The 24,265-nt window shown below is 49.1% G+C and overlaps 1 protein-coding gene across 2 annotated transcripts in view; it reads right to left on the minus strand.

Moving 5' to 3' along the window:
* Window positions 1-640: 640 nt before the first annotated feature.
* Window positions 641-24,265, minus strand: part of LOC144668992 (CD209 antigen-like protein C) — a 47,087-nt gene continuing 23,462 nt past the window's right edge. Inside the window, exons 5-6 of one of the 2 annotated variants that reach the window (XM_078531530.1) lie at window positions 11,940-12,052; window positions 641-2,634 (exon numbers count right to left, since the gene is read on the minus strand). In XM_078531530.1, coding sequence (XP_078387656.1) covers window positions 2,493-2,634; window positions 11,940-12,052 — 255 coding nt within the window. In that variant the 3' untranslated portion in view covers window positions 641-2,492. The remainder of the gene's footprint in view (window positions 2,635-11,939; window positions 12,053-24,265) is intronic. The other variant, XM_078531531.1, reaches the window with a different exon arrangement.

Consider the following 24,265-nt stretch of genomic DNA (forward strand, 5'->3'; position numbering starts at 1 on the left):
GATTGTCATCAAGTCATGCTAGCTCTGGATCCCTTTAAAAATGGCAGGTGTGTCCCGATTCTGGGATTGCTGAGCCCATTCCCGGGCTGTGCGGTTTTCAGAAGTGCCTTTGAAGGATGCATGCTGCTTCCTGTCTGAAACCTGCATCTGGACTCCCACCCTGGCTGGCTCCATCATAGAGATAAGTGTCTCCTACTCCTCTGCAATTTTCATGGAGGTGGGGAAGGATTTTAAAGTGCCACGGTTCGTGAACCCTAGTGTGCATGAGAAGACCTTTTAAAAGCCAAGTCCGAAAGGTCCCCCTCATGCCCCCATGACAATCTCTGTCCTTCCACCAACCCCCTATGCCCCTTCATGCCCCCTATGGCAAGCCCTCCCCTTCCAACCACCCCCTCTGGCCCCTCATGTCCCCATGCTAAGTCTATCCTTCCACCCACCTCCTATGTCTCCTCATGCCCCCCGAGGCCAAGCTCAGCCCTTCTGCCCACCCCCTCAGGGCCCTCATGCCTTCTCTCCAGGCTCTGTCCTTCCACCCACTCTGTATGTCCCCTCATGCCCCCTCTGCCAGGCTGCACTTCCACCCACCCCCTCAAGCCTCTCATGCCCCCTATGCCAGGCTCTATCCCCTCATACACCCCCTATGTCCCCTCATGCCCCCTCTGGCAGGCTCTGCCCTTCCAACCATCCCTTATATCCCTTTGTGGCCCCTATGCCAGGCTGTGCTCTTCCACAAACCACCTCAGACCTCTTATGCCTCTATGCCAGGCTCTGGCATGTCCATAATATAAAAGCAAAATACTGCACATGCTAGAAATCTGAAATAAAAACAGAAAGTGCTTGAAAAACTCAACAGGCCTGGCAGCATCTGTGGAGAGAGAAACAGAGCTAACGTTTCGACTCCGTATGACTCTTCTTCAGAGCTTATTCTCATTGATGTCTGGGATCTCAGCCGACCTTCATGCTTGGTGGTGAGTGGAAGCGTGAGGTGGCATGGATGGGGCTTGAGGAGTGTTTTGAGGGTGAAGCGGGGTGTGAGGAGTGAGGACTGGAGGGCTTTGTGTTTTTTTTCCATTGGGACAAAGTTCCATGGCATCAAGGCAGCCTTTTAAACTGCCCACCTCATCACACAGTGTGGCTGCTTCTGTATTTATTCAGCTGGCTCGACTCCAGCTCGCATCTGGCCCCCAGCAATAAAAATCCTGCCTTGCCGGGCACTTTCTCCCGCGTTAGGCGGGCCCAAGCCGTGAATTTTCCAGAACTCCTCCTACCCACTGAAGGATGAAAATCCAGGCCGTAATCTCAGGAAAAGGGTGTCAATGTTGATCTGCAATAAAGAGACATTTCTTTGAAATTCGCTACCCCCTAGAGGGCTGCGGATGTCCAATCAATGGGCATAACCAAGACTGAGATTCAGAGATTTTTGGACTCTTAAGGAATCAACAAGAAAGTGGAATTGATGTAAACATTCAGCCTTGATCTTATTGAATGGCAGAAAAGGGTCCAAGGACCTTTTGTCCTTATTTTTTATGTTTACAACATTGTGTGTGTTGGTTGGTTAAAGTTTTAAACTGGACAAGTCATACCTTTCAATAAGCCCATTAGCTGCCAAGGAAGACATGGCTGAGAAATGGACCAAAAATTGGTTTGTGTGTTGGTTCCGCTGCCCTATGGCTCAATTACTCACTCTTAAACAGTAAGTTGGGCCAGTCGGGTATCCTGATGCAACTCATCAATTGTGGTCTGACCAATCCCGTCTGCTTCCAACACTGATCTGGCCTGTGGCTAACTCCTAGGTGTGTGGTGGACAAAGAGGAGGAGGAGGTAGGGCTGGAAGAGATGTTTTGTGGGAGTGTGGAGTGGAGGAGTAGGTGGGTTTACTGAGGAGGTGGTGTTTAGGGTGTGGTGGGGGTTAAGGGGAAAGGGGTCTGGATGGGGCAGGTGAGATAAAGGAGGAGTTGGGGTGAAAATGGAAGTTGTGCGTGGAGGGGAGGTGGAAACTGGAGAGAGGTGGGGCAGAGTGATTGAATCATTTAATTTGAGTGAATCCAAGGCCATAGGCTTTTCTGTCTACGCTCTTAGGCTGAAGAGAGCAGGAAATGTTGAAAATCTATTACATCCCTCACAGTGGGTGATCACATATCAGTTTCCAAACAGTCCTGTGAGTATGAGATAGCCAGAGCAGCTTGTTCCAATAGAATGGGAGCAATCAGGCATGTGGGTGTACAAACATTGCATTGGCTCTTTTCAACGTTCTGGAAGATTGGATCTGATTCAACAAAGTACAGGATAATAGGGTCATTCTGGATTGCTGGTTAAGACAAAGGAGCAAAACTGAGTGTGTCCTGTGGGTTTAGGAGAATCCCAATCAGGAAATGGAGGGGGGAGATCGCTGGCCACACACACCCTCCATATCATTACAGTTCCAGGACTGCCTGACTAATGTACATGGAGTGAACATTTAAAAATAGATTCACTTTCCACTGACTGTAACATTAAAGAATACAGGATAATGCTGCTTTTTCACAGATCGGGGGATGTAAGGAACTGCATGGCCAGTCGTGCCATTCTCCTTTATCAAACATCGTGACGCAATCTTCATTTTCTTGATCATTGGGCTGGTTAATCCCCCAAAACCTGAATGAGAAAATAAAATAAAACAGAATGAATGGACTGTTGGACACTAAATCTAGCATAAGCACCTTCTCTAATGTACACAGTGCCACAAGAGTTTCCACTGTAAACTGATGTTTAACCATTTCACAGAGTCCCTGTAGTTTCTACAATATATTAAGGACTCAGCACATGGGCATTGAATTTTCTGTGTGTTTAGTAGGTATAAAAAAATCATTTATAAGTTGCTGTCATCTTGTGCACTGACAGGAACATAATGTGACTTCCTTTTTCCCCTGACTCATGAATTCTACTGACAGCCGAACAGTTGGACATATTAACATGCAGAGCCAAGCTTCTCAATCATCAAACAACTGGATCCATGCAGAAACTTAAGCTGCTTTCACTGCAGGAATGATACTTGTTGAAATGTGAAACAATAGAAAATGCAGGCAGTGACCTCAAATAGACTGATGCAGTATAAGTGACAGTGGAGAGACTGAGGGCAGGCTTTTCCCTCTGAAGGCTGGAACCAGACATTGGGACAATTTCCAGTTCTTGATCCTTTCCATGGAAGGAAGTAGTCACAGCCTGCGATTTTTGCAGAGGTCTGCTGCTAATTGGCTGGAGGGTGGATTGGGCAGAAAATCAATGGCAATGCATGCGGGATAGAGGTGGGAGTGCTGTGGCAGCCATTTGGAAGAAGGAATGCAAACAGAAGGAGAGGCAAAGGCCTGGCACCTGGGACAGGACTGCCCCTTGCTTCACTGATGCTAACCTAGGGCTCCTCCTGGTAGCAGTGAGAGGGAGGAGAAAGGATCCCTTTGTTACGTTCTTCTTTTCTTCAACGTAAATGTATCAATCATACACAAGCTTTGGTGAAACAATAATGTGGGTTCTTTATTTGCAGATAAGACCGTATACAGATAGATTTATCAGGAGGCTAAGTATAGTATATCACATCTTACAAGTGCGCCCTCCCTCAGAACAGATACACTCATGTCAATAGTCCTTGCACATGCTTAGAAAGGGTGGCACTGGAAAGGCATGGTACTAAATGCAGGAGAAGGGGAGAGAGGCAGTGACACCTCTGGAAAGTCCACCTCAGAGGATAGAGGACAAACACAGCCATGTGTAGCTAGGCACAGATGAAGAGCATCAGTAACTACAAGAAAGGAGGCTCTCCTGGACCAGCAGCAGCAGATGTGTACTCACATGTCACAGTTCCCTGAGGCAGTGCAGTGTCATCGTTTGGGAATGAAAGAGGCTATTTAGCTTTTTAACAAAGCTTAGCTCAGAGCTGATTGCATGAGCTCCTCCACTGAGATAGTGAGCAACCTCATGGAAAGCCTTATATGGCAGCACTCTGAGTGGGTTGAGGAGCAGTGCATTACATGCACAGGATGCAATTAACTCTTTAGCATGGAGTCGATGTCACTTATGCCTCAACCAGTGGTACACTCCAGCCACCCACAGCATTATCCAGGATGTCACCGAGGGGAATGAAAGTGCCACCCCTCTCAAGGCACCACCATCATCATCGGCCTCCTTGGCCACTCTGACTGGGGAACTATCTATGCAGCAGAGCCCTATAGTGGAAGTTGCCCCTGCATTGAAGCCAATGCAGCAGTCTCTGGGAGGGGTCCCTACTGGCACTTGAGGATGACCATCAAGGGCACCTCAGTCACAAGTGGACACATGTGAGCAGACTGCCTCCACCTCATCTGAGGCCACAAGGGGAGCATTGCAATGAAGTGGCTGAGAGCGGAGGCCACACCGTCAGTCAGAGCAGCGAGTGATTCACTCGGTTTTATTTCACTTGTTAAAATGCACGTTGATACTTTTGGAATACCCTGTAAGTATTGACACATAACTCCAGATGTTTGCGTTTCTATTCTTTCATGGCAGGACTGGAAAGAAGGGATGAAGTGATAAAGTGAAGCAAAGGTCTTTGAAGGGGGAACAGAGAGAAGCTGGATGGATGTACAGCATTCAGTGATGGTAAGAGTGATCCAAACAAGTCTGCGTCTTCAATGGAAGTGTTCTCAGAAATATGATTCCCAACCCGTGCTGTCCACCTGGATTAGAAGGGATCATCTGAAATGTACCTGGATCAGATGGTCGCTGATGTTGACGGCATCCTGAAGAGACCCTCGAGCCCCGGCCACCTCCCTGCACAGCCTCTCTGCACCTCTCTGCCCTGTATCTTCCTCTTTCTCCTCCTCTTCAACTTCCTGCTCCTTCACTTCTTCCAAAGAACTTTGTCTTTACAGGGCCTCACCCTCTTCAATGTTCATTCCTCTATGGAGGGACATGTTATGAAGATTGTAGCTGATCACCACAATGTGTGAGACACGTGGTGATCTGCAAGTTGCCATGTGGCCAGTCCAGGCACTGAAGACCCATCTTCAGACCTGGTGGCCTGCTCGATGACGGTCCTTCAGAGCAGATTGATTGGTTGTAGCAACTCTGTGCCTCCATCTCGTGAATCCATGAAGATTTGAGGAGTCATCTCTTCATGGGACAAGCCTTGTTTCCTAGAATCCGTTCATGAAGCTTAGGGGCTGGAGTGAAGAGCTGTGGAACACTGGACTGCCAGAGGATGAGGGAGACATGACAGCTGCCAGGAAAGTGAGCAAAATCAGGAAGCTTCGGTTATTGTTGCAGATCAGCAGAACTTTGAAGGAGTGAAAGCCGTTCCAGTTTATGAAACTCACTGTCTGGTTACTCAGTGACTTTATGGCCACCTGAGTTTTTCTTTCTTTTATTTCATGAGATGTGAGCTTTGCTAGCAAGGTCAGCATTTGTTGCCCCTCCCCATTTGTCCTTGAGAAGGTGTTGGTGAGCTGCCTCCTTGAACTATTACAGTCCACTATGATCAGGTACTGTACACCCGAAGTGCTGTTAGGAAGGGAGCGATTGATGATCCCTTGCATCTGGGAAAATCCAGCGATGGAGGCGAATCCCACTGCCCTTTGTACTTGCAAGATTGCAACTGCCTGAAATTATACTTACAGTGCTGATTTCACATATAGGGCGTCAGTAACCTGTGGGATGTAATGGTGTGCTGCTGCTTGAACGATGCCACCAGGCCCCACAACTAATCCTTGGAAGGACCTGCAGGCAAAGAAGGTCAGTGCAACAGCAACTTTGATGGCTATTGGCAAGGAGTGGTGAGTAGTGCTGTGAAGTGCAAGGTCTTCTGCTACCAGCACACAACTCTTAGTGACTATCTGCCTGGATAGGCACAGCCTTCTGCGGCACTACATACAAACATACGAATTCGGAGCAGGAGTAGGCCACTTGGTCCCCCAAGCCTGCTCTGCCATTTAATAAGATCATGGCTGATCTGACTGTAACTTCAACCTCGCATTCCTGCCTACCCCTGATAACATTCCACCCCCGCCCTTGCTAATCAAGAATCTATCTACCTCTGCCTTAAAAATATTCAGAGACTCTGCTGACAGGTTACTGACATTTCCATGTCGTGCCTTCTTTTGCTGTACACCCAATGCTGAATCTCTGGCTTCTGTTGCCTACCTGATCCTCCTTCCTCTTCTCTGCCTTGCTCATGTCCAGACTTCCATCTCTGCTGCTGAAGCTGTTGATCCTCATTGCCACCTGACCCAATATCTGAGAACCTTAATCCCATCCCCAATTGTCGCATTACTTGCATTCAGCTGCACTGACAATAATGTTTAGAACCCTAATATCCTCCTCTTATGACTGCATGATGTCAGGAGGATCATGACCTCACAATTTCAGGGAATTATTGCAATGAAATTCCATAGGGTATTTGCAGTTTTCTTGCAGATAACGAATTGGGAGCCCAATTTATGCCCAGTCTGATTTCATCACCATTGAAATCGGCAAGAAAGAAAGCCAGGCAGGCTGTAAACAGTCATCTGATTTTTGTGTTTATAAAAAACTGAGTTACCACCTGAAACCAATTTCATCGTTAATAGGTCAAGTGGCTTTTCTCTGTTCCATAAATTTCAAAACATAATCATTCTTTGAAGACACTCTCAGATGTATATTTAGTCACATAGTAACTTATGGGAGCTGAAAAGGCTTGAGCCAATTAACTTGCTCGTAACAGGCAAACTTATAACCGTTTACAGAGGCTCGATCCCATTTAGAGGGGGTGCAGCAAAATTGCCAGAATCACAATTACCACAGGTTATGTGACACATATATTCTGATCTATTGAAATCAATGGAGCTGAGCATCAGATGGGTGTATCATGGGGAAGCTGATGCCATTTCACCTGTTTTACATTCCTGTTCATGTAAAGATTCACCCCTGGAGACTCCACAGAACCCTGTTTATACAGCGGCACACACAATTATTGAAAAACATCAAATGTAGAATGGTGGATTGATCCTCTACTCGACTATATCAAAGTTTTAGAACAATCACAAAAGCCATCTGAAGACAAAAAGGAAATTTCATATCTTTCAGCAATGAATTTATTATACCAACAAACAAATAAGAGCAAAAGTTACTTGTCACTCAGAAACATCTCACAGACTTACAAACCACAAGCCTCTACAAGTTTGAGTCTTCTGGTTTGATGGTTCAGATAATAATATACCTCGCCTAGTTTATAAATAAGGGCAGCTCCGGACATGCACTTGGAGGGTAGGGGTAAATTGGTTAGCCTCTGAAACCAGATGAGGGGATCAGTATGTGCAATTAAACTGCACCATTGAGTAGAAAGTAGGCAGCATGCCAACTTGGTGCTGCAAATTATAATGATTGCTGATGGTAATGCCACAGGGCTAGTAATCCCAGAGGCCCGGGGGACAGGGATTCAGATCCAATCACAGCAGCTGGTGGAATTTAAATTCAATTAATAAATCTGGAATATGAAGCTAGTCTCAGTGATGGTGACCATGAAACTAACCTCGATTGTATAAAAACCCATCTAGTTCACTAATGTCCCTTATGGAAGGAAATCTGCAATCCTTACCTAGACTGGCCTACATGTGACTCCAGACTCACAACAATGTTGGTTGACTATTAACTGCCCTCTAAAATGGTCTAGCAAGCCACTCAGCCACACCAAATTGCTACAGAAAAGTCAAAAAGGAATAAAACCAGATGGGCCAGTTGGCACTGACCTAAGCACTGGAAACAACAACAGCACAACCAGCCCTGCAAAGTCCTGCTTCCTAGTATCTGGGAGCTTGTGTCAAAATTGGGAGAGCTGTCCCATATACTTGTCAAGCCTGATACAGTCATACTTAATGAATCATACCTTGTAATATCCATTGTTTTCAGCCATTTCATGATGTTATGTGGAGTAAATTCAACTGGCTGAAGTTTGGCATCTGTGATGCTGGGGACCTCAGGAGGAGGATGAAATTGAGCCCTGGCAAAATTGAAGTGAATGGGAATCGGCGGGGGGAAACTCTGCACTGGTTGGAGTCCTACTCAGCACAAAAGAACGAAGAATGACTGAAGTTGTTGGAGGCCATTTATTTCAGTCCTGTGACATTGCTGCAGGAGTTTGTCAGGGTAGCGTCCTAAGCCCACCCATCTACAGCTGTTTCATCAGCGACCTTCCTTCTATCATGTGGTCAGAAGGGGATGCCTGCTGCTGATTGCAGTATGTTCAGCAGCATTCGCAACTCCTCAGATACTGAAGCAGTCCTTGACAATATGCAGCAAGGCCTGAAGGACATTGAGGCTCAGGCTAATAAGCGGCAAGTAACATTCGTGACACACAAGTGCCAGACAATGAGCATCCACAACAAGAGAGAATCTAACCACCCCTCCTTGATATTCAAAGGCATTGCTGAATTCATCACCATCCAGGGGGTTACCATTGACAAGAAACTGAACCGGACGAGCCATATAAATACTGGACTACAGGAGCAGATCACCTCCTGACTCCCTAAATCCTGTCCACAAAGCACAAGTCAGGAATATGATGGGATAGTTTCCACTTGCCTGGATGAGTGTAGATCCAACAGCACTCAAGGAGCTTGACCATATCCAGGTCAAAGCAGCCCGCTTGCTTGGCACTCCACCCACCAAGTTAAACATTCACTCCCTCCACCACCAATGGCCATGGCTGCAGTGTGTACCATATACAATGTCCACTGCAGCAATCCATCATGGCTTCTTTGACAGCACCTTCCAAATCCCTGCCCATTACCACCTAGTAGGACAAGGGCAGCAGATGCATGGGAACACCACCACCTGCAAATTCCTCTCCAATTCACAGACTATCCTGACGTGGAATTATGTCGCTGTTCCTTCACTGTCCTGGGATCAAAATCCTGGAACTCTGTTCCCAGCAGCACTGTGGGTGTATCTATAGCACATGGACTTCCTTGGTTCAAAGGAGGCAGCTCACCATGACCTTCTCAGTGTAGTTAGGGGCGGGCAACAAATGCTGGTCTTGCCAGCAACTCCCACATCCCATGAAAGAATAAAAAAATTGTGCACCCAGGTTACTGGGCATGGCACTTGAGATCATGTCAGAGGAGGTGAAAAGATGAAGAGGTGTCCTGTGCCCTCTGAGGAGCAGAAGGTTTGGGGCGGGAGGATCTCCAGGCACAGGATGAGAAGGCAGTGGGAAGAGATAACCAATGACAGGGGTACAGCCCCAATAACCTGGATGCAAGAAGTTTAATGATTTCACTCAAGCGGTCAAGGTCAGTGAATGCATCTTCAAATGCCAAATCTTACTAAGTGCAACACTAGCCTCACCCACTGCTCAATTCAACATACCCTCACACCCTCATCAATCACCTACCAATAACCTCTGTCAAACAGAATTAATACCTAACATTCATATGCCTCAACTTTCCCTCACACACTTAGAAATGTAGCGAATCTTACACCAAAATTTTACAGCCTGTACAAATGACAGCTATTCAACCATGACAACTACAGCACCGTAACATGTTGCTGAAACCCTTCCTTCTCACTTGCAGCCAATGGTAGGCAGCAAGAAATAAATGGAGGGGGAGAGGCACAGTTGCATCATCTAACCTCCATGGAGAAGGTGATGCATGCTGTAAGGGCCATCGCTGAGACTGTGACCAGCAGGGGGTTTAAAGACATTGAAGATGAGGATATCGGCATTCTCAGTCCTTCATAAATCTTTCCACAGTCTCTTTGAATCGAAAACCGAATGGTGTCAACATCTGCTTCTTACTTTCTCCTTTCCCCTCAACTCAATCACAGCACTTGTTCAGTTTTCATTTACGATACTGCAATCTACCCAGGCAGTGGTGGAAGAGCAGGAAGACAGTGAAGATGATGGTACACTGTCACGAGATCTTACATTCACAACCACCAGCTCAGAGTCTGACACTTATTTGTAATTTAGAAAATAGGACAGAAATGGGATCTGTACTTGTTGAGGCACTGGCTAAAAGTTCATTGCAGGCAGATCAGGGAGAATGGAGAGCACAGATGCCAGCTCACACACCACTTCTTCTAGAGAGGATTCAGAGGAGGACTTCAATGTGCCAGACTACAGAATAAGGCTGATGGTATACACACCGAGGTGCTCAGTGCATTGGGAATACTGACAGAAAGCCTGCATTCAATGTTGAGGAGCATGAAAGAGTACGGAACCAACTTGGCACAGGGCTTTGTGCAGAGATTGGAGCCCATCCTTTCCAACAAAGGTTGGGAATTCACTTCCATCATCGAACCTGTAGAGCCCACCAGGATACAGAATCCATTACAACACTGGTACCAACCACTCAATGTCTTAGTGCGGCAGCAGGAGCTCAAAATGCTGTCATCATGGCTCTGCATACCAGTGTACAATGGGGCTTCCAGGGCATTAGAGCATACTTAAAACCAGTCCAATAACACATCTGCTCCATAAAGTCCCTCTGTCATTGTGGTCTCCTGCTGAGAGCTCTTATCCCCCTCCACCCTCTTCTTGAAGCTTGTTGTGTTCTGTGTAGTCCCTGCTCATTCTCCCAGTCATGATTAATGCCAAGAGAAAGCCCTCCTAGGCCACACCTATGGTTGTATTTAACTGGTTTGTGGATAAGCCTTTAAGTCACCAAAAACGTACTTCAGCACCAGTCAGATCACTTCTTCTAAACTACTGAAACTTTTAGCAACTATGGAAGAACACTGCAAACTCAAAGAATTGTAGCAACACTGTTATGTTGTGACAGATGATGTGTGCCAGGTGAACCAAATCTACAAGGGAAACTTGGCCACGCTATCACAACGGTTTTGTAATTTGTATTTGGTACGAGAAGATGTCTGCACTGAATTCAGAAGTAATGAGTCCACCAAGACCTTTAGAGATCTTAGAAATTAAATTAAAATATTTATTAACAAAATAAAAGATTTCAAGCACATACATAAGACTACAAATACTTAATATTATAATAACATCTAAAATCCGTAATTAACCTGACTCCCAGTTATACACCCACTTTAAGGCAACAATCCAAAATAGATTTTAGATTTTAAAAAAAAAACAAGCCAGCAAGTTAACACAGTACCCACTTGACAGTGGAATTCCAAAAGGTTTTCTCCAGCTTCAGTTAATGGACACAACAGACCTATGCACAAATGGCTGGAGACTTCCTCAAGGCTATTTCACACACACCTGTTAAATCTTGCATGGCCCCTAACATAGCCTTTCATTCTCCTTTATATATGTTCCTCTCTCTTTAATATGTAAATTCCATTGTTCTCAATATCTTTCGAACTGTACCTTTCCCATAATATAAACATTTTCCTGCTGGCAATATTTTCAGTACCCTTTGGGAAAAATAAATACACTCCTTAGCCTTGCTTATCTGGCTAGTTGCAAACAGACTAACATCCCTTTGAAATCCAATCAATCCCTTCACTTATCTAAAAATGCAAATTCCCTTCGCACCTTATATGCTAAGATAGCATCTATGTTTACTCATTAGCATTTCAAGCACATTTCTATACCTAGCTTCTTTTGATAATTTCAAGCTTGCAGTCTACCTGGCTCCAAATGTAATTTAATCACACAGACAGAACCACCTACCTTCATACCCATAAACCTACTTCGCAACAAACCAGAAAAATATTATGAAAATTATTATACTTCCGTAACAACATCCAGAACAAATATTTCAGCAATTATCCTGTAAATAGTTTATGCCCCCTTTTGGATCCTGAAGGGACGTCATAGTGCCCAATAGAAAGTTGCTTCTGAGCCCAACTTGTCTCCTTTGTCTCAAACCCGTTTCTCCTGTTCAGCCAAATATCTGAAGCTGAAGTTTAAAAACAAATCCAGTTTTTTGTTTAATTTTCAACGTCTCAGATATTGTCTAAAATGTGCAACGGAAAAGGGAACTTACTTTATAGAGGAATTATAATCTGTTCCATCCACCCAGCTCCAGTCACCTTGAGAGATCGAATCATTGAGTCCAATCCAGTAATATTTGTTTGTAAGCCAGCTTCCTACGGCTGCCTGTCATGTAAATAAAGGTGTTGTTACAGTATACGGTAATACAAAGATTGTAGGCAATATTAGTGACAAACTCACTCCTCTGGAAATCTTCTGTCTGAGGCCTTAACCCATTGATTTCAAACCAACTTTCCTCCGCACTGAAACGTGAGATGAATGCAGTTTTAGCTTAGCTCATTTTCTAGCCTTTTGGCTGAGTTTTGAGGTCTCACCATGGCAGAGTGGTAATGTCACTCGACTGGTCATCCAGCGTTCTAAAGAAGAGTTATGTTGGACTCGAAATGTTAACTCTGTTTCTTTCTCCACAGATGCTGACAGACCAGCTGAGTTTCTCCAGCATTTTCTGTTTTTCTTTCAGATTTCCAGCATCTGCAGTATTTTCCAAACATTATTCCTAACATCTGGGGACTTGTACCAAAATTGGAAAAGCAGTCTCACAGACTAATCAAGCAACAACCTGTTTATTATACTAACCCAGAGGCCCAGGCTGATGCTCTGGGGATATGGGTTCAAATCTCACCATGGCAGCAGGTGGAATTTAAATTCAATTAATAAATCCGGAATATGAAAGCTAGTCTCAGTAATGGTGACCATAAAACTACCATCGATTGTCATTAAAAATCCAGCTGGTTCACTAATGGCCTTTAGGGAAGGAAATCTGCCGTCCTTATCTACATGTGCCCAAGCCCCAACAAGTGAGTCACACTGTGCTGCTGGGAGAGTGAGTCACACATTGTACCGCTGGGACAGTGAGTCACACATTGTGCCGTTGGGACAGTGAGTCACAAATTGTGCTGCTGGGACAGTGAGTCACACACTGCGCTGCTGGGACAGTGAGTCACACACTGCGCTGCTGGGACAGTGAGTCACACATTGTGCCGTTGGGACAGTGAGTCACAAATTGTGCTGCTGGGACAGTGAGTCACACACTGCGCTGCTGGGACAGTGAGTCACACATTGCGCTGCTGGGACAGTGAGTCACACATTGCGCTGCTGGGACAGTGAGTCACACATTGTGCCACTGGGACAGTGAGTCACACACTGCGTTGCTGGGACAGTGAGTCACACATTGCACTGCTGGGACAGTGAGTCACACACTGCGTTGCTGGGACAGTGAGTCACACATTGCGCTGCTGGGACAGTGAGTCACACATTGTGCCACTGGGACAGTGAGTCACACATTGTGCTGCTGGGACAGTGAGTCACACACTGTGTCGCTGGGACAGTGAGTCACACATTGTGCTGCTGGGACAGTGAGTCACACACTGTGCTGCTGGGACAGTGAGTCACACATTGCGCTGCTGGGACAGTGAGTCACACACTGTGCTGCTGGGACAGTGAGTCACACATTGTGCTGCTGGGACAGTGAGTCACACATTGTGCCGCTGGGACAGTGAGTCACACATTGTGCTGCTGGGACAGTGAGTCACACACTGTGCTGCTGGGACAGTGAGTCACACATTGCGCTGCTGGGACAGTGAGTCACACACTGTGTCGCTGGGACAGTGAGTCACAAATGGTGCTGCTGGGACAGTGAGTCACACACTGTGCCGCTGGGACAGTGAGTCACACACTGCGCCGCTGGGACAGTGAGTCACACATTGTGCTGCTGGGACAGTGAGTCACACACTGCGCTGCTGGGACAGTGAGTCACACATTGTGCCGTTGGGACAGTGAGTCACAAATTGTGCTGCTGGGACAGTGAGTCACACACTGCGCTGCTGGGACAGTGAGTCACACATTGCGCTGCTGGGACAGTGAGTCACACATTGTGCTGCTGGGACAGTGAGTCACACACTGTGCTGCTGGGACAGTGAGTCACACATTGCGCTGCTGGGACAGTGAGTCACACACTGTGTCGCTGGGACAGTGAGTCACAAATGGTGCTGCTGGGACAGTGAGTCACACACTGTGCCGCTGGGACAGTGAGTCACACACTGCGCCGCTGGGACAGTGAGTCACACATTGTGCTGCTGGGACAGTGAGTCACACACTGTGCTGCTCGGACAGTGAGTCACACACTGCGCTGCTGGGACAGTGAGTCACACACTGCGCTGCTGGGACAGTGAGTCACACATTGTGCTGCTGGGACAGTGAGTCACAAATTGTGCTGCTGGGACAGTGAGTCACACATTGTGCTGCTGGGACAGTGAGTCACAAATTGTGCTGCTGGGACAGTGAGTCACAAATTGTGCTGCTGGGACAGTGAGTCACACACTGCGCTGCTGGGACAGTGAGTCACACATTGTGCTGCTGGGACAGTGAGTCACAAATTCTGCTGCTGGGACAGTGAGTCACACACTGTGCCACTGGGACAGTGAGTCACACATTGTGCTGCTGGGACAATGAGTCACACACTGCGCTGCTGGGACAGTGAGTCACTAATTGTGCTGCTGGGACAGTGAGTCACACATTGTGCTGCTGGGACAGTGAGTCACAAATTGCGCTGCTGGGACAGTGAGTCACACATTGTGCTGCTGGGACAGTGAGTCACACATTGTGCTGCTGGGACAGTGAGTCACACACTGCGCTGCTGAGACAGTGAGTCACACATTGTGCTGCTGGGACAGTGAGTCACACACTGCGCCGCTGGGACAGTGAGTCATAAATTGCGCCGCTGGGACAGTGAGTCACACACTGCGCTGCTGGGACAGTGAGTCACACATTGTGACGCTGGGACAGTGAGTCACACATTGTGCTGCTGGGACAGTGAGTCACACATTGTGCCGCTCGGACAGTGAGTCACACATTGTGCCGCTCGGACAGTGAGTCACACATTGCGCTGCTGGGACAGTGAGTCACACACTGCGCTGCTGGGACAGTGAGTCACACATTGCGCTGCTGGGACAGTGAGTCACACATTGCGCTGCTGGGACAGTGAGTCACACACTGTGCTGCTGGGACAGTGAGTCACACACTGTGCCACTGGGACAGTGAGTCACACATTGTGCTGCTGGGACAGTGAGTCACACACTGTGCCACTGGGACGGTGAGTCACACACTGTGCAGCTGGGACAGTGAGTCACACATTGTGCCGCTGGGACAGTGAGTCACACATTGTGTTGCTGGTACAGTGAGTCACACATTGTGTTGCTGGGACAGTGAGTCACACACTGTGCCACTGGGACAGTGAGTCACACACTGTGTTGCTGGGACAGTGAGTCAAACATTGTGTCGCTGGGACAGTGAGTCACACACTGTGCTGCTGGGACAGTGAGTCACACACTGTGCCGCTGGGACAGTGAGTCACACATTGTGCTGCTGGGACAGTGAGTCACACACTGTGCTGCTGGGACAGTGAGTCACACACTGTGCCGCTGGGACAGTGAGTCACACATTGTGCTGCTGGGACAGTGAGTCACACACTGTGCAGCTGGGACAGTGAGTCACACACTGTGCAGCTGGGACAGTGAGTCACACATTGTGCTGCTGGGAAGGTGAGACACACACTGTGTCGCTGGGACGGTGAGTCAGACACTGTGTCGCTGGGACAGTGAGTCACACATTGCGCTGCTGGGACAGTGAGTCACACATTGTGCTGCTGGGACAGTGAGTCACACATTGCGCTGCTGGGACAGTGAGTCACACATTGTGCTGCTGGGACAGTGAGTCAGACACCGCGCTGCTGGGACAGTGAGTCACACATTGTGCTGCTGGGACAGTGAGTCACACACTGTGCAGCTGGGACAGTGAGTCACACATTGTGCCACTGGGACAGTGAGTCACACATTGAGCCGCTGGGACAGTGAGTCACACATTGTGCTGCTGGGACAGTGAGTCACACAATGCACCACTGGGACAGTGAGTCACACATTGCACCGCTGGGACAGTGAGTCACACATTGTGCTGCTGGGACAGTGAGTCACATATCGTGCTGCTGGGACAGTGAGTCACACATTGTGCCATTGGGACAGTGAGTCACACATTGTGCCGCTGGGACAGTGTGTCACACACTGCGCTGATGCGACAGTGTGTCACACATTGTGCTGCTGGGACAGTGAGTCACACACTGCGTTGCTGGGACAGTGAGGCACACACTGCGCTGCTGGGACAGTGAGTCACACACTGCGCTGCTGGGGCAGTGAGGCACACACTGTGCCGCTGGGACAGTGAGGCACACACTGTGCCGCTGGGACAGTGAGTCACACACTGTGCCGCTGGGACAGTGAGTCACACACTGCACCGCTGGGACAGTGAGTCACACATTGTGCCACTGGGACAGTGAGTCACACATTGTGCTGCTGGGACAGTGAGTCACACACTGTGCCACTCGGACAGTGAGTCACACATTGTGCCACTGGGACCATGAGTCACACATTGTGTTGCTGGGACAGTCAGACACACATTGCGCTGCTGGGACAGTGAGTCACACATTGTCCTGCTGGGACAGTGAGTCATACATTGTGCTGCTGGGACAGTGAGTCACACATTGTCCTGCTGGGACAGTGAGTCACACATTGCGCTGCTGGGAAAGTGAGTCACACACTGTGCCATTGTGACAGTGAGTCACACATTGAGCCGTTGGGACAGTGAGTCACACATTGTGCTGCTGGGACAGTGAGTCACACATTGTGCTGCTGGGACAGTGAGTCACACATTGTGCTGCTGGGAAAGTGAGTCACACACTGTGCCACTGGATAAGTGAGTCACACACTGTGCCATTGGGACAGTGAGTCACACATTGAGCCGTTGGGACAGTGAGTCACACATTGTGCTGCCGGGACAGTGAGTCACACATTGAGCCGTTGGGACAGTGAGTCACACATTGTGCTGCTGGGACAGTGAGTCACACATTGTGTTGCTGGGACAGTGAGTCACACACTGTGCTGCTGGGACAGTGAGTCACACACTGTGCTGCTGGGACAGTGAGTCACACACTGTGTCGCTGGGACAGTGAGTCACACATTGTGCTGCTGGGACAGTGAGTCACACATTGTGTCGCTGGGACAGTGAGTCACACATTGTGCCACTGGGACAGTGAGTCACACATTGTGCCACTGGGACAGTGAATCACACACTGTGCCGCTGTGACAGTGAATCACACATTGTGTTGCTGGGACAGTGAGTCACACATTGTGTTGCTGGGACAGTGAGTCACACATTGTGCTGCTGGGACAGTGAGTCACACATTGTGCTGCTGGGACAGTGAGTCACACACTGCGCTGCTGGGACATGAGTCACACACTGTGCCACTGGGACCATGAGTCACACATTGTGCTGCTGGGACAGTGAGTCACACAATGTGCCGCTGGGTCATTGAGTCACACACTGCGCTGCTGGGACAGTGAGTCACATATTGTGCTGCTGGGGCAGTGATCACACACTGCGCTGATGGGACAGTGAGTCACACACTGCGTTGCTGGGACAGTGAGGCACACACTGTGCTGCTGGGACAGTGAGTCACACACTGCGCTGCTGGGGCAGTGAGGCACACACTGTGCTGCTGGGACAGTGAGGCACACACTGTGCCGCTGGGACAGTGAGTCACACACTGTGCCGCTGGGACAGTGAGTCACACACTGCACCACTGGGACAGTGAGTCACACATTGTGCCACTGGGACAGTGAGTCACACATTGTGCTGCTGGGACAGTGAGTCACACATTGTGCCACTCGGAGAGTGAGTCACACATTGTGCCACTGGGACCATGAGTCACACATTGTGTTGCTGGGACAGTCAGTCACACATTGCGCTGCTGGGACAGTGAGTCACACATTGTCCTGCTGGGACAGTGAGTCACACATTGTGCTGCTGGGACAGTGAGTCACACATTGTGCTGCTGGGACAGTGAGTCACACATTGTGCTGCTGGGACAGTGAGTCACACATTGTGCTGCTGGGACAGTGAGTCACACATTGTGCTGCTGGGACAGTGAGTCACACACTGTGCCACTGGATAAGTGAGTCACACACTGTGCCATTGGGACAGTGAGTCACACATTGTGCTGCTGGGAAAGTGAGTCACACACTGTGCCACTGGATAAATGAGTCACACACTGTGCCATTGGGACAGTGAGTCACACATTGTGCTGCTGGGACAGTGAGTCACACACTGCGCTGCTGGGAAAGTGAGTCACACACTGTGCCACTGGATAAGTGAGTCACACACTGTGCCATTGGGACAGTGAGTCACACATTGCGCTGCTGGGACAGTGAGTCACACATTGTGCTGCTGGGACAGTGAGTCACACGTTGTGCTGCTGGGACAGTGAGTCACACATTGTGCTGCTGGGACAGTGAGTCACACATTGTGCTGCTGGGAAAGTGAGTCACACACTGTGCCACTGGATAAGTGAGTCACACACTGTGCCATTGGGACAGTGAGTCACACATTGTGCTGCTGGGACAGTGAGTCACACATTGTGCTGCTGGGACAGTGAGTCACATATTGTGCTGCTGGGACAGTGAGTCACACACTGTGTCGCTGGGACAGTGAGTCACACATTGTGTCGCTGGGACAGTGAGTCACACATTGTGCCACTGGGACACTGAGTCACACACTGCGTTGCTGGGACAGTGAGTCACACATTGTGCTGCTGGGACAGTGAGTCACACAATGTGCCGCTGGGTCATTGAGTCACACACTGCGCTGCTGGGACAGTGAGTCACACACTGCGCTACTGGGACAGTGAGTCACACACTGTGCCGCTGGGACAGTGAGTCACACATTGTGCTGCTGGGACAGTGAGTCACACACTGCGCTGCTGGGACAGTGAGTCACACATTGTGCCACTGGGACAGTGAGTCACACATTGTGCTGCTGGGACAGTGAGTCACACATTGTGCCACTCGGAGAGTGAGTCACACATTGTGCCACTGGGACCATGAGTCACACATTGTGTTGCTGGGACAGTCAGTCACACATTGCGCTGCTGGGACAGTGAGTCACACATTGTCCTGCTGGGACAGTGAGTCACACATTGTGCTGCTGGGACAGTGAGTCACACATTGTGCTGCTGGGACAGTGAGTCACACATTGTGCTGCTGGGACAGTGAGTCACACATTGTGCTGCTGGGACAGTGAGTCACACATTGTGCTGCTGGGACAGTGAGTCACACACTGTGCCACTGGATAAGTGAGTCACACACTGTGCCATTGGGACAGTGAGTCACACATTGTGCTGCTGGGAAAGTGAGTCACACACTGTGCCACTGGATAAATGAGTCACACACTGTGCCATTGGGACAGTGAGTCACACATTGTGCTGCTGGGACAGTGAGTCACACACTGCGCTGCTGGGAAAGTGAGTCACACACTGTGCCACTGGATAAGTGAGTCACACACTGTGCCATTGGGACAGTGAGTCACACATTGCGCTGCTGGGACAGTGAGTCACACATTGTGCTGCTGGGACAGTGAGTCACACGTTGTGCTGCTGGGACAGTGAGTCACACATTGTGCTGCTGGGACAGTGAGTCACACATTGTGCTGCTGGGAAAGTGAGTCACACACTGTGCCACTGGATAAGTGAGTCACACACTGTGCCATTGGGACAGTGAGTCACACATTGTGCTGCTGGGACAGTGAGTCACACATTGTGCTGCTGGGACAGTGAGTCACATATTGTGCTGCTGGGACAGTGAGTCACACACTGTGTCGCTGGGACAGTGAGTCACACATTGTGTCGCTGGGACAGTGAGTCACACATTGTGCCACTGGGACACTGAGTCACACACTGCGTTGCTGGGACAGTGAGTCACACATTGTGCTGCTGGGACAGTGAGTCACACAATGTGCCGCTGGGTCATTGAGTCACACACTGCGCTGCTGGGACAGTGAGTCACACACTGCGCTACTGGGACAGTGAGTCACACACTGTGCCGCTGGGACAGTGAGTCACACATTGTGCTGCTGGGACAGTGAGTCACACACTGCGCTGCTGGGACAGTGAGTCACACATTGTGCCGCTGGGACAGTGAGTCACACATTGTGCTGCTGGGACAGTGAGTCACACACTGCGCTGCTGGGACAGTGATTCACACACTGCGCCGCTGGGACAGTGAGTCACACATTGTGCCACTGGGACAGTGAATCACACACTGTGCTGCTGGGACAGTGAGTCACACACTGTGCCACTGCATAAGTGATTTACACATTGTGCTGCTGGGACAGTGAGTCACACATTGTGCCGCTGGGACAGTGAGTCACACACTGTGCCACTGCATAAGTGATTTACACATTGTTCCGCTGGGACAGTGAGTCACACACTGTGCCACTGCATAAGTGATTTACACATTGTGCCGCTGGGACAGTGAGTCACACACTGTGCCGCTGGGACAGTGAGTCACACATTGTTCTGCTGGGACAGTGAGACACACATTGCGCCGCTCGGACAGTGAGTCACACACTGCGCTGCTGGGACAGTGAGTCACACACTGTGCCACTGCATAAGTGATTTACACATTGTGCCGCTGGGACAGTGAGTCACACACTGTGCCGCTGGGACAGTGAGTCACACATTGTTCTGCTGGGACAGTGAGACACACATTGCGCCGCTCGGACAGTGAGTCACACACTGCGCTGCTGGGACAGTGAGTCACACATTGTGCAGCTGGGACAGTGAGTCACACATTGCGCCGCTCGGACAGTGAGTCACACACTGTGTCGCTGCGACAGTGAGTCACACACTGTGCTGCTGGGACAGTGAGTCACACATTGTTCTGCTGGGACAGTGAGTCACACATTGTTCTGCTGGGACAGTGAGTCACACACTGTGCCGCTGGGACAGTGAGTCACACACTGTGCCGCTGGGACAGTGAGTCACACATTGAGCCGCTGGGACAGTGAGTCAGACATTGTGCTGCTAGGACAGTGAGTCACACACTGTGCCACTGGAACAGTGAGTCCCACATTGTGCTGCTAGGACAGTGAGTCACACATTGTGCTGCTGGGACAGTGAATCACACTGTGCCACTGGGTCAGTGAGTCACACACTGTGCCACTGCATAAGTGATTTACACATTGTGCTGCTGGGACAGTGAGTCACACATTGTGCCGCTGGGACAGTGAGTCACACACTGTGCCACTGCATAAGTGATTTACACATTGTTCCGCTGGGACAGTGAGTCACACACTGTGCCACTGCATAAGTGATTTACACATTGTGCCGCTGGGACAGTGAGTCACACACTGTGCCGCTGGGACAGTGAGTCACACATTGTTCTGCTGGGACAGTGAGACACACATTGCGCCGCTCGGACAGTGAGTCACACACTGCGCTGCTGGGACAGTGAGTCACACACTGTGCCACTGCATAAGTGATTTACACATTGTGCCGCTGGGACAGTGAGTCACACACTGTGCCGCTGGGACAGTGAGTCACACATTGTTCTGCTGGGACAGTGAGACACACATTGCGCCGCTCGGACAGTGAGTCACACACTGCGCTGCTGGGACAGTGAGTCACACATTGTGCAGCTGGGACAGTGAGTCACACATTGCGCCGCTCGGACAGTGAGTCACACACTGTGTCGCTGCGACAGTGAGTCACACACTGTGCTGCTGGGACAGTGAGTCACACATTGTTCTGCTGGGACAGTGAGTCACACATTGTTCTGCTGGGACAGTGAGTCACACACTGTGCCGCTGGGACAGTGAGTCACACACTGTGCCGCTGGGACAGTGAGTCACACATTGAGCCGCTGGGACAGTGAGTCAGACATTGTGCTGCTAGGACAGTGAGTCACACACTGTGCCACTGGAACAGTGAGTCCCACATTGTGCTGCTAGGACAGTGAGTCACACATTGTGCTGCTGGGACAGTGAATCACACTGTGCCACTGGGTCAGTGAGTCACACACTGTGCCACTGGGACAGTGAGTCACACACTGTGCCGCTGGGACAGTGAGTCACACATTGTGCTGCTGGGACAGTGTGTCACACATTTTGCCACTGGGACAGTGAGTCACACACTGTGCCGCTGGGACAGTGAGTCACACATTGTGCTGCTGGGACAGTGAGTCACACACTGTGCTGCTGGGACAGTGAGTCACACACTGTGCTGCTGGGACAGTGAGTCACACATTGTGCTGCTGGGACAGTGAACCACACACTGCGCTGCTGGGACAGTGAGTCACACACTGCGCTGCTGGGACAGTGAGTCACACATTGTGCCGCTGGGACAGTGAGTCACACACTGTGCTGCTGGGACAGTGAGTCACACATTGTGCTGCTGGGACAGTGAGTCACACATTGTGCTGCTGGGACAGTGAATCACACATTGTGCTGCTGGGACAGTGAGTCACACATTGTGCTGCTGGGACAGTGAGTCACACATTGTGCTGCTGGGACAGTGAGTCACACACTGCTCTCCTGGGACAGTGAATCACACACTGCGCTGCTGGGACAGTGAATCACACACTGCGCTGCTGGGACAGTGAGTCACACACTGCACTGCTGGGACAGTGAGTCACACATACATTGCACTACTGGGACAGTGAGTCACACATAAATTGCACTACTGGGACAGTGAGTCACACATACATTGCACTACTGGGACAGTGAGTCACACATACATTGCACTACTGGGACAGTGAAGGCATACCAATCCTCAACATTTATATCCTTCTTTTAGGTATCCACAGGGACATCTGTTAACTCAGTTACAGGTCCTTCAGCAGTTATCTGTGGCTACGGCTAGGGCAGGACTTCCCCAAAGTATTGCTGTTTCCTCAATAAGGGGAATCATTATCTGTCCACATGGATACAGTGATGTTTATCAATAACCCCTGGGATACTCACGAAGGAAGGTTATTGCTCCTTAAATGTGCAAATGTTGTGTGACTCTGATCAGATGGGATTGTGCAGCTGAATTGTCACTGCCCAGAGGGTTGAAGCACAATATGTTCATTCTAAAGCAGCAGAAACTAGGATCACTAATGGAACCGCAAAGATATAGGCTGTTCAGACATTACGTCATGAATTAAAAAGCGATTAAGGAAGTAATTGAACTGGAATATAAAAGAAAAAGGGGGAAATATATTTGTGGCAGATAGGCCCAGTTGAACAACTAGTATCAGCACAGGAGCGAGGGCAGAATGGCCTTTGTCTCTGAAGCATAGAATGATCAGTGAATAGTGTACTTCACAGAGTGCTCAAGTTGGGAATTTGATTCAAGTGCGAATTTGGTGCTTCACCTACAGCACCTGGTGAGTGTTTTACTTTTGTCTCTAAATCAAGAGATTGTACCTTGTTATTACTTTACTAAATTAGTAACCAATTAACTAATCAAGTAAACAAATAAGACTAGATAGAGATGGTAGGGCAGGTGGTGTGCGGTAACTGCAGCATGTGACAGTTTGTGGAGAACATTATGTTCTCAGGTAACAGTATCAGCATCAAGCGTTTGTGGCTCAAGTGACTATGGCGCAGACCTAGAGTCACAAAGTCATAGAGGTCTACAGCACAGAAAAAGGCCCTTCGGCCCATCGAGTCTGTGCCGGTCAACCAAGTACCTAACTATTCTAATTCCATTTTCCAGCACTAGGCCCATAGCCTTGTATGCCATGGCATTGCAAGTGCGCATCCAAATACTTCTTAAACGTTATGAGGAACTGGAGAAACTTGTTGAACTGGAGTCTGAATTACAAGCATTGCAGGGCATCAGGAAGGAGGAGAATCATGTGGACACTTTTTTCCCTGGAGGTCCCTTAGGTTAAGTAGAACTTTAGGGAACAGGAGGGTGTGACTGTGAGACAGGCAGGTGTGTAGATATGTAGATTCAGGATGTAGTGATGGAGCATTTTATGTGGATGGGAAAACTAACCAAAGCACTAAGTTGCAGGAAGCCATTAAAGTGGAGTGGTGAGAAAGAAAGTGCGTTTTTTGTTTTATTTTTTCATGGGATGGGGGCGCCACTGGCTAGGCCAGCATTTATTGCTCATCTCTAATTGCCCTTGAGAGGGTGGTGGTGAGCAGCCTTCTTGAGCTGCTGCAGTCCCTGTGGTGTACGTACACCCACAGTGCTGTTAGGGAGGGAGTTCCAGGATTTTGACCGAGTGACGGTGAAGGAATGGAGATATACTTCCAAGTCTGGATGGTGAGCGGCTTGGGGGGTACTTGCAGGCGATGATGTTCCCATGTGTCTGCTGCCCTTGTTCTTCCAGATGGTGGAGCTTGCAGGTTTGGAATAGGGGTGGTAATAGAGACATTATAGTGAAGGTGTAGACACTGTACTTTAGACCCACGACCAAAAGTTTCAAAGCATGTGTTCCCTCC

The sequence above is a fragment of the Cetorhinus maximus genome, chromosome 28 (assembly GCF_964194155.1).
Source record: "Cetorhinus maximus chromosome 28, sCetMax3.hap1.1, whole genome shotgun sequence".
NCBI classification, from domain to species: domain Eukaryota; kingdom Metazoa; phylum Chordata; class Chondrichthyes; order Lamniformes; family Cetorhinidae; genus Cetorhinus; species Cetorhinus maximus.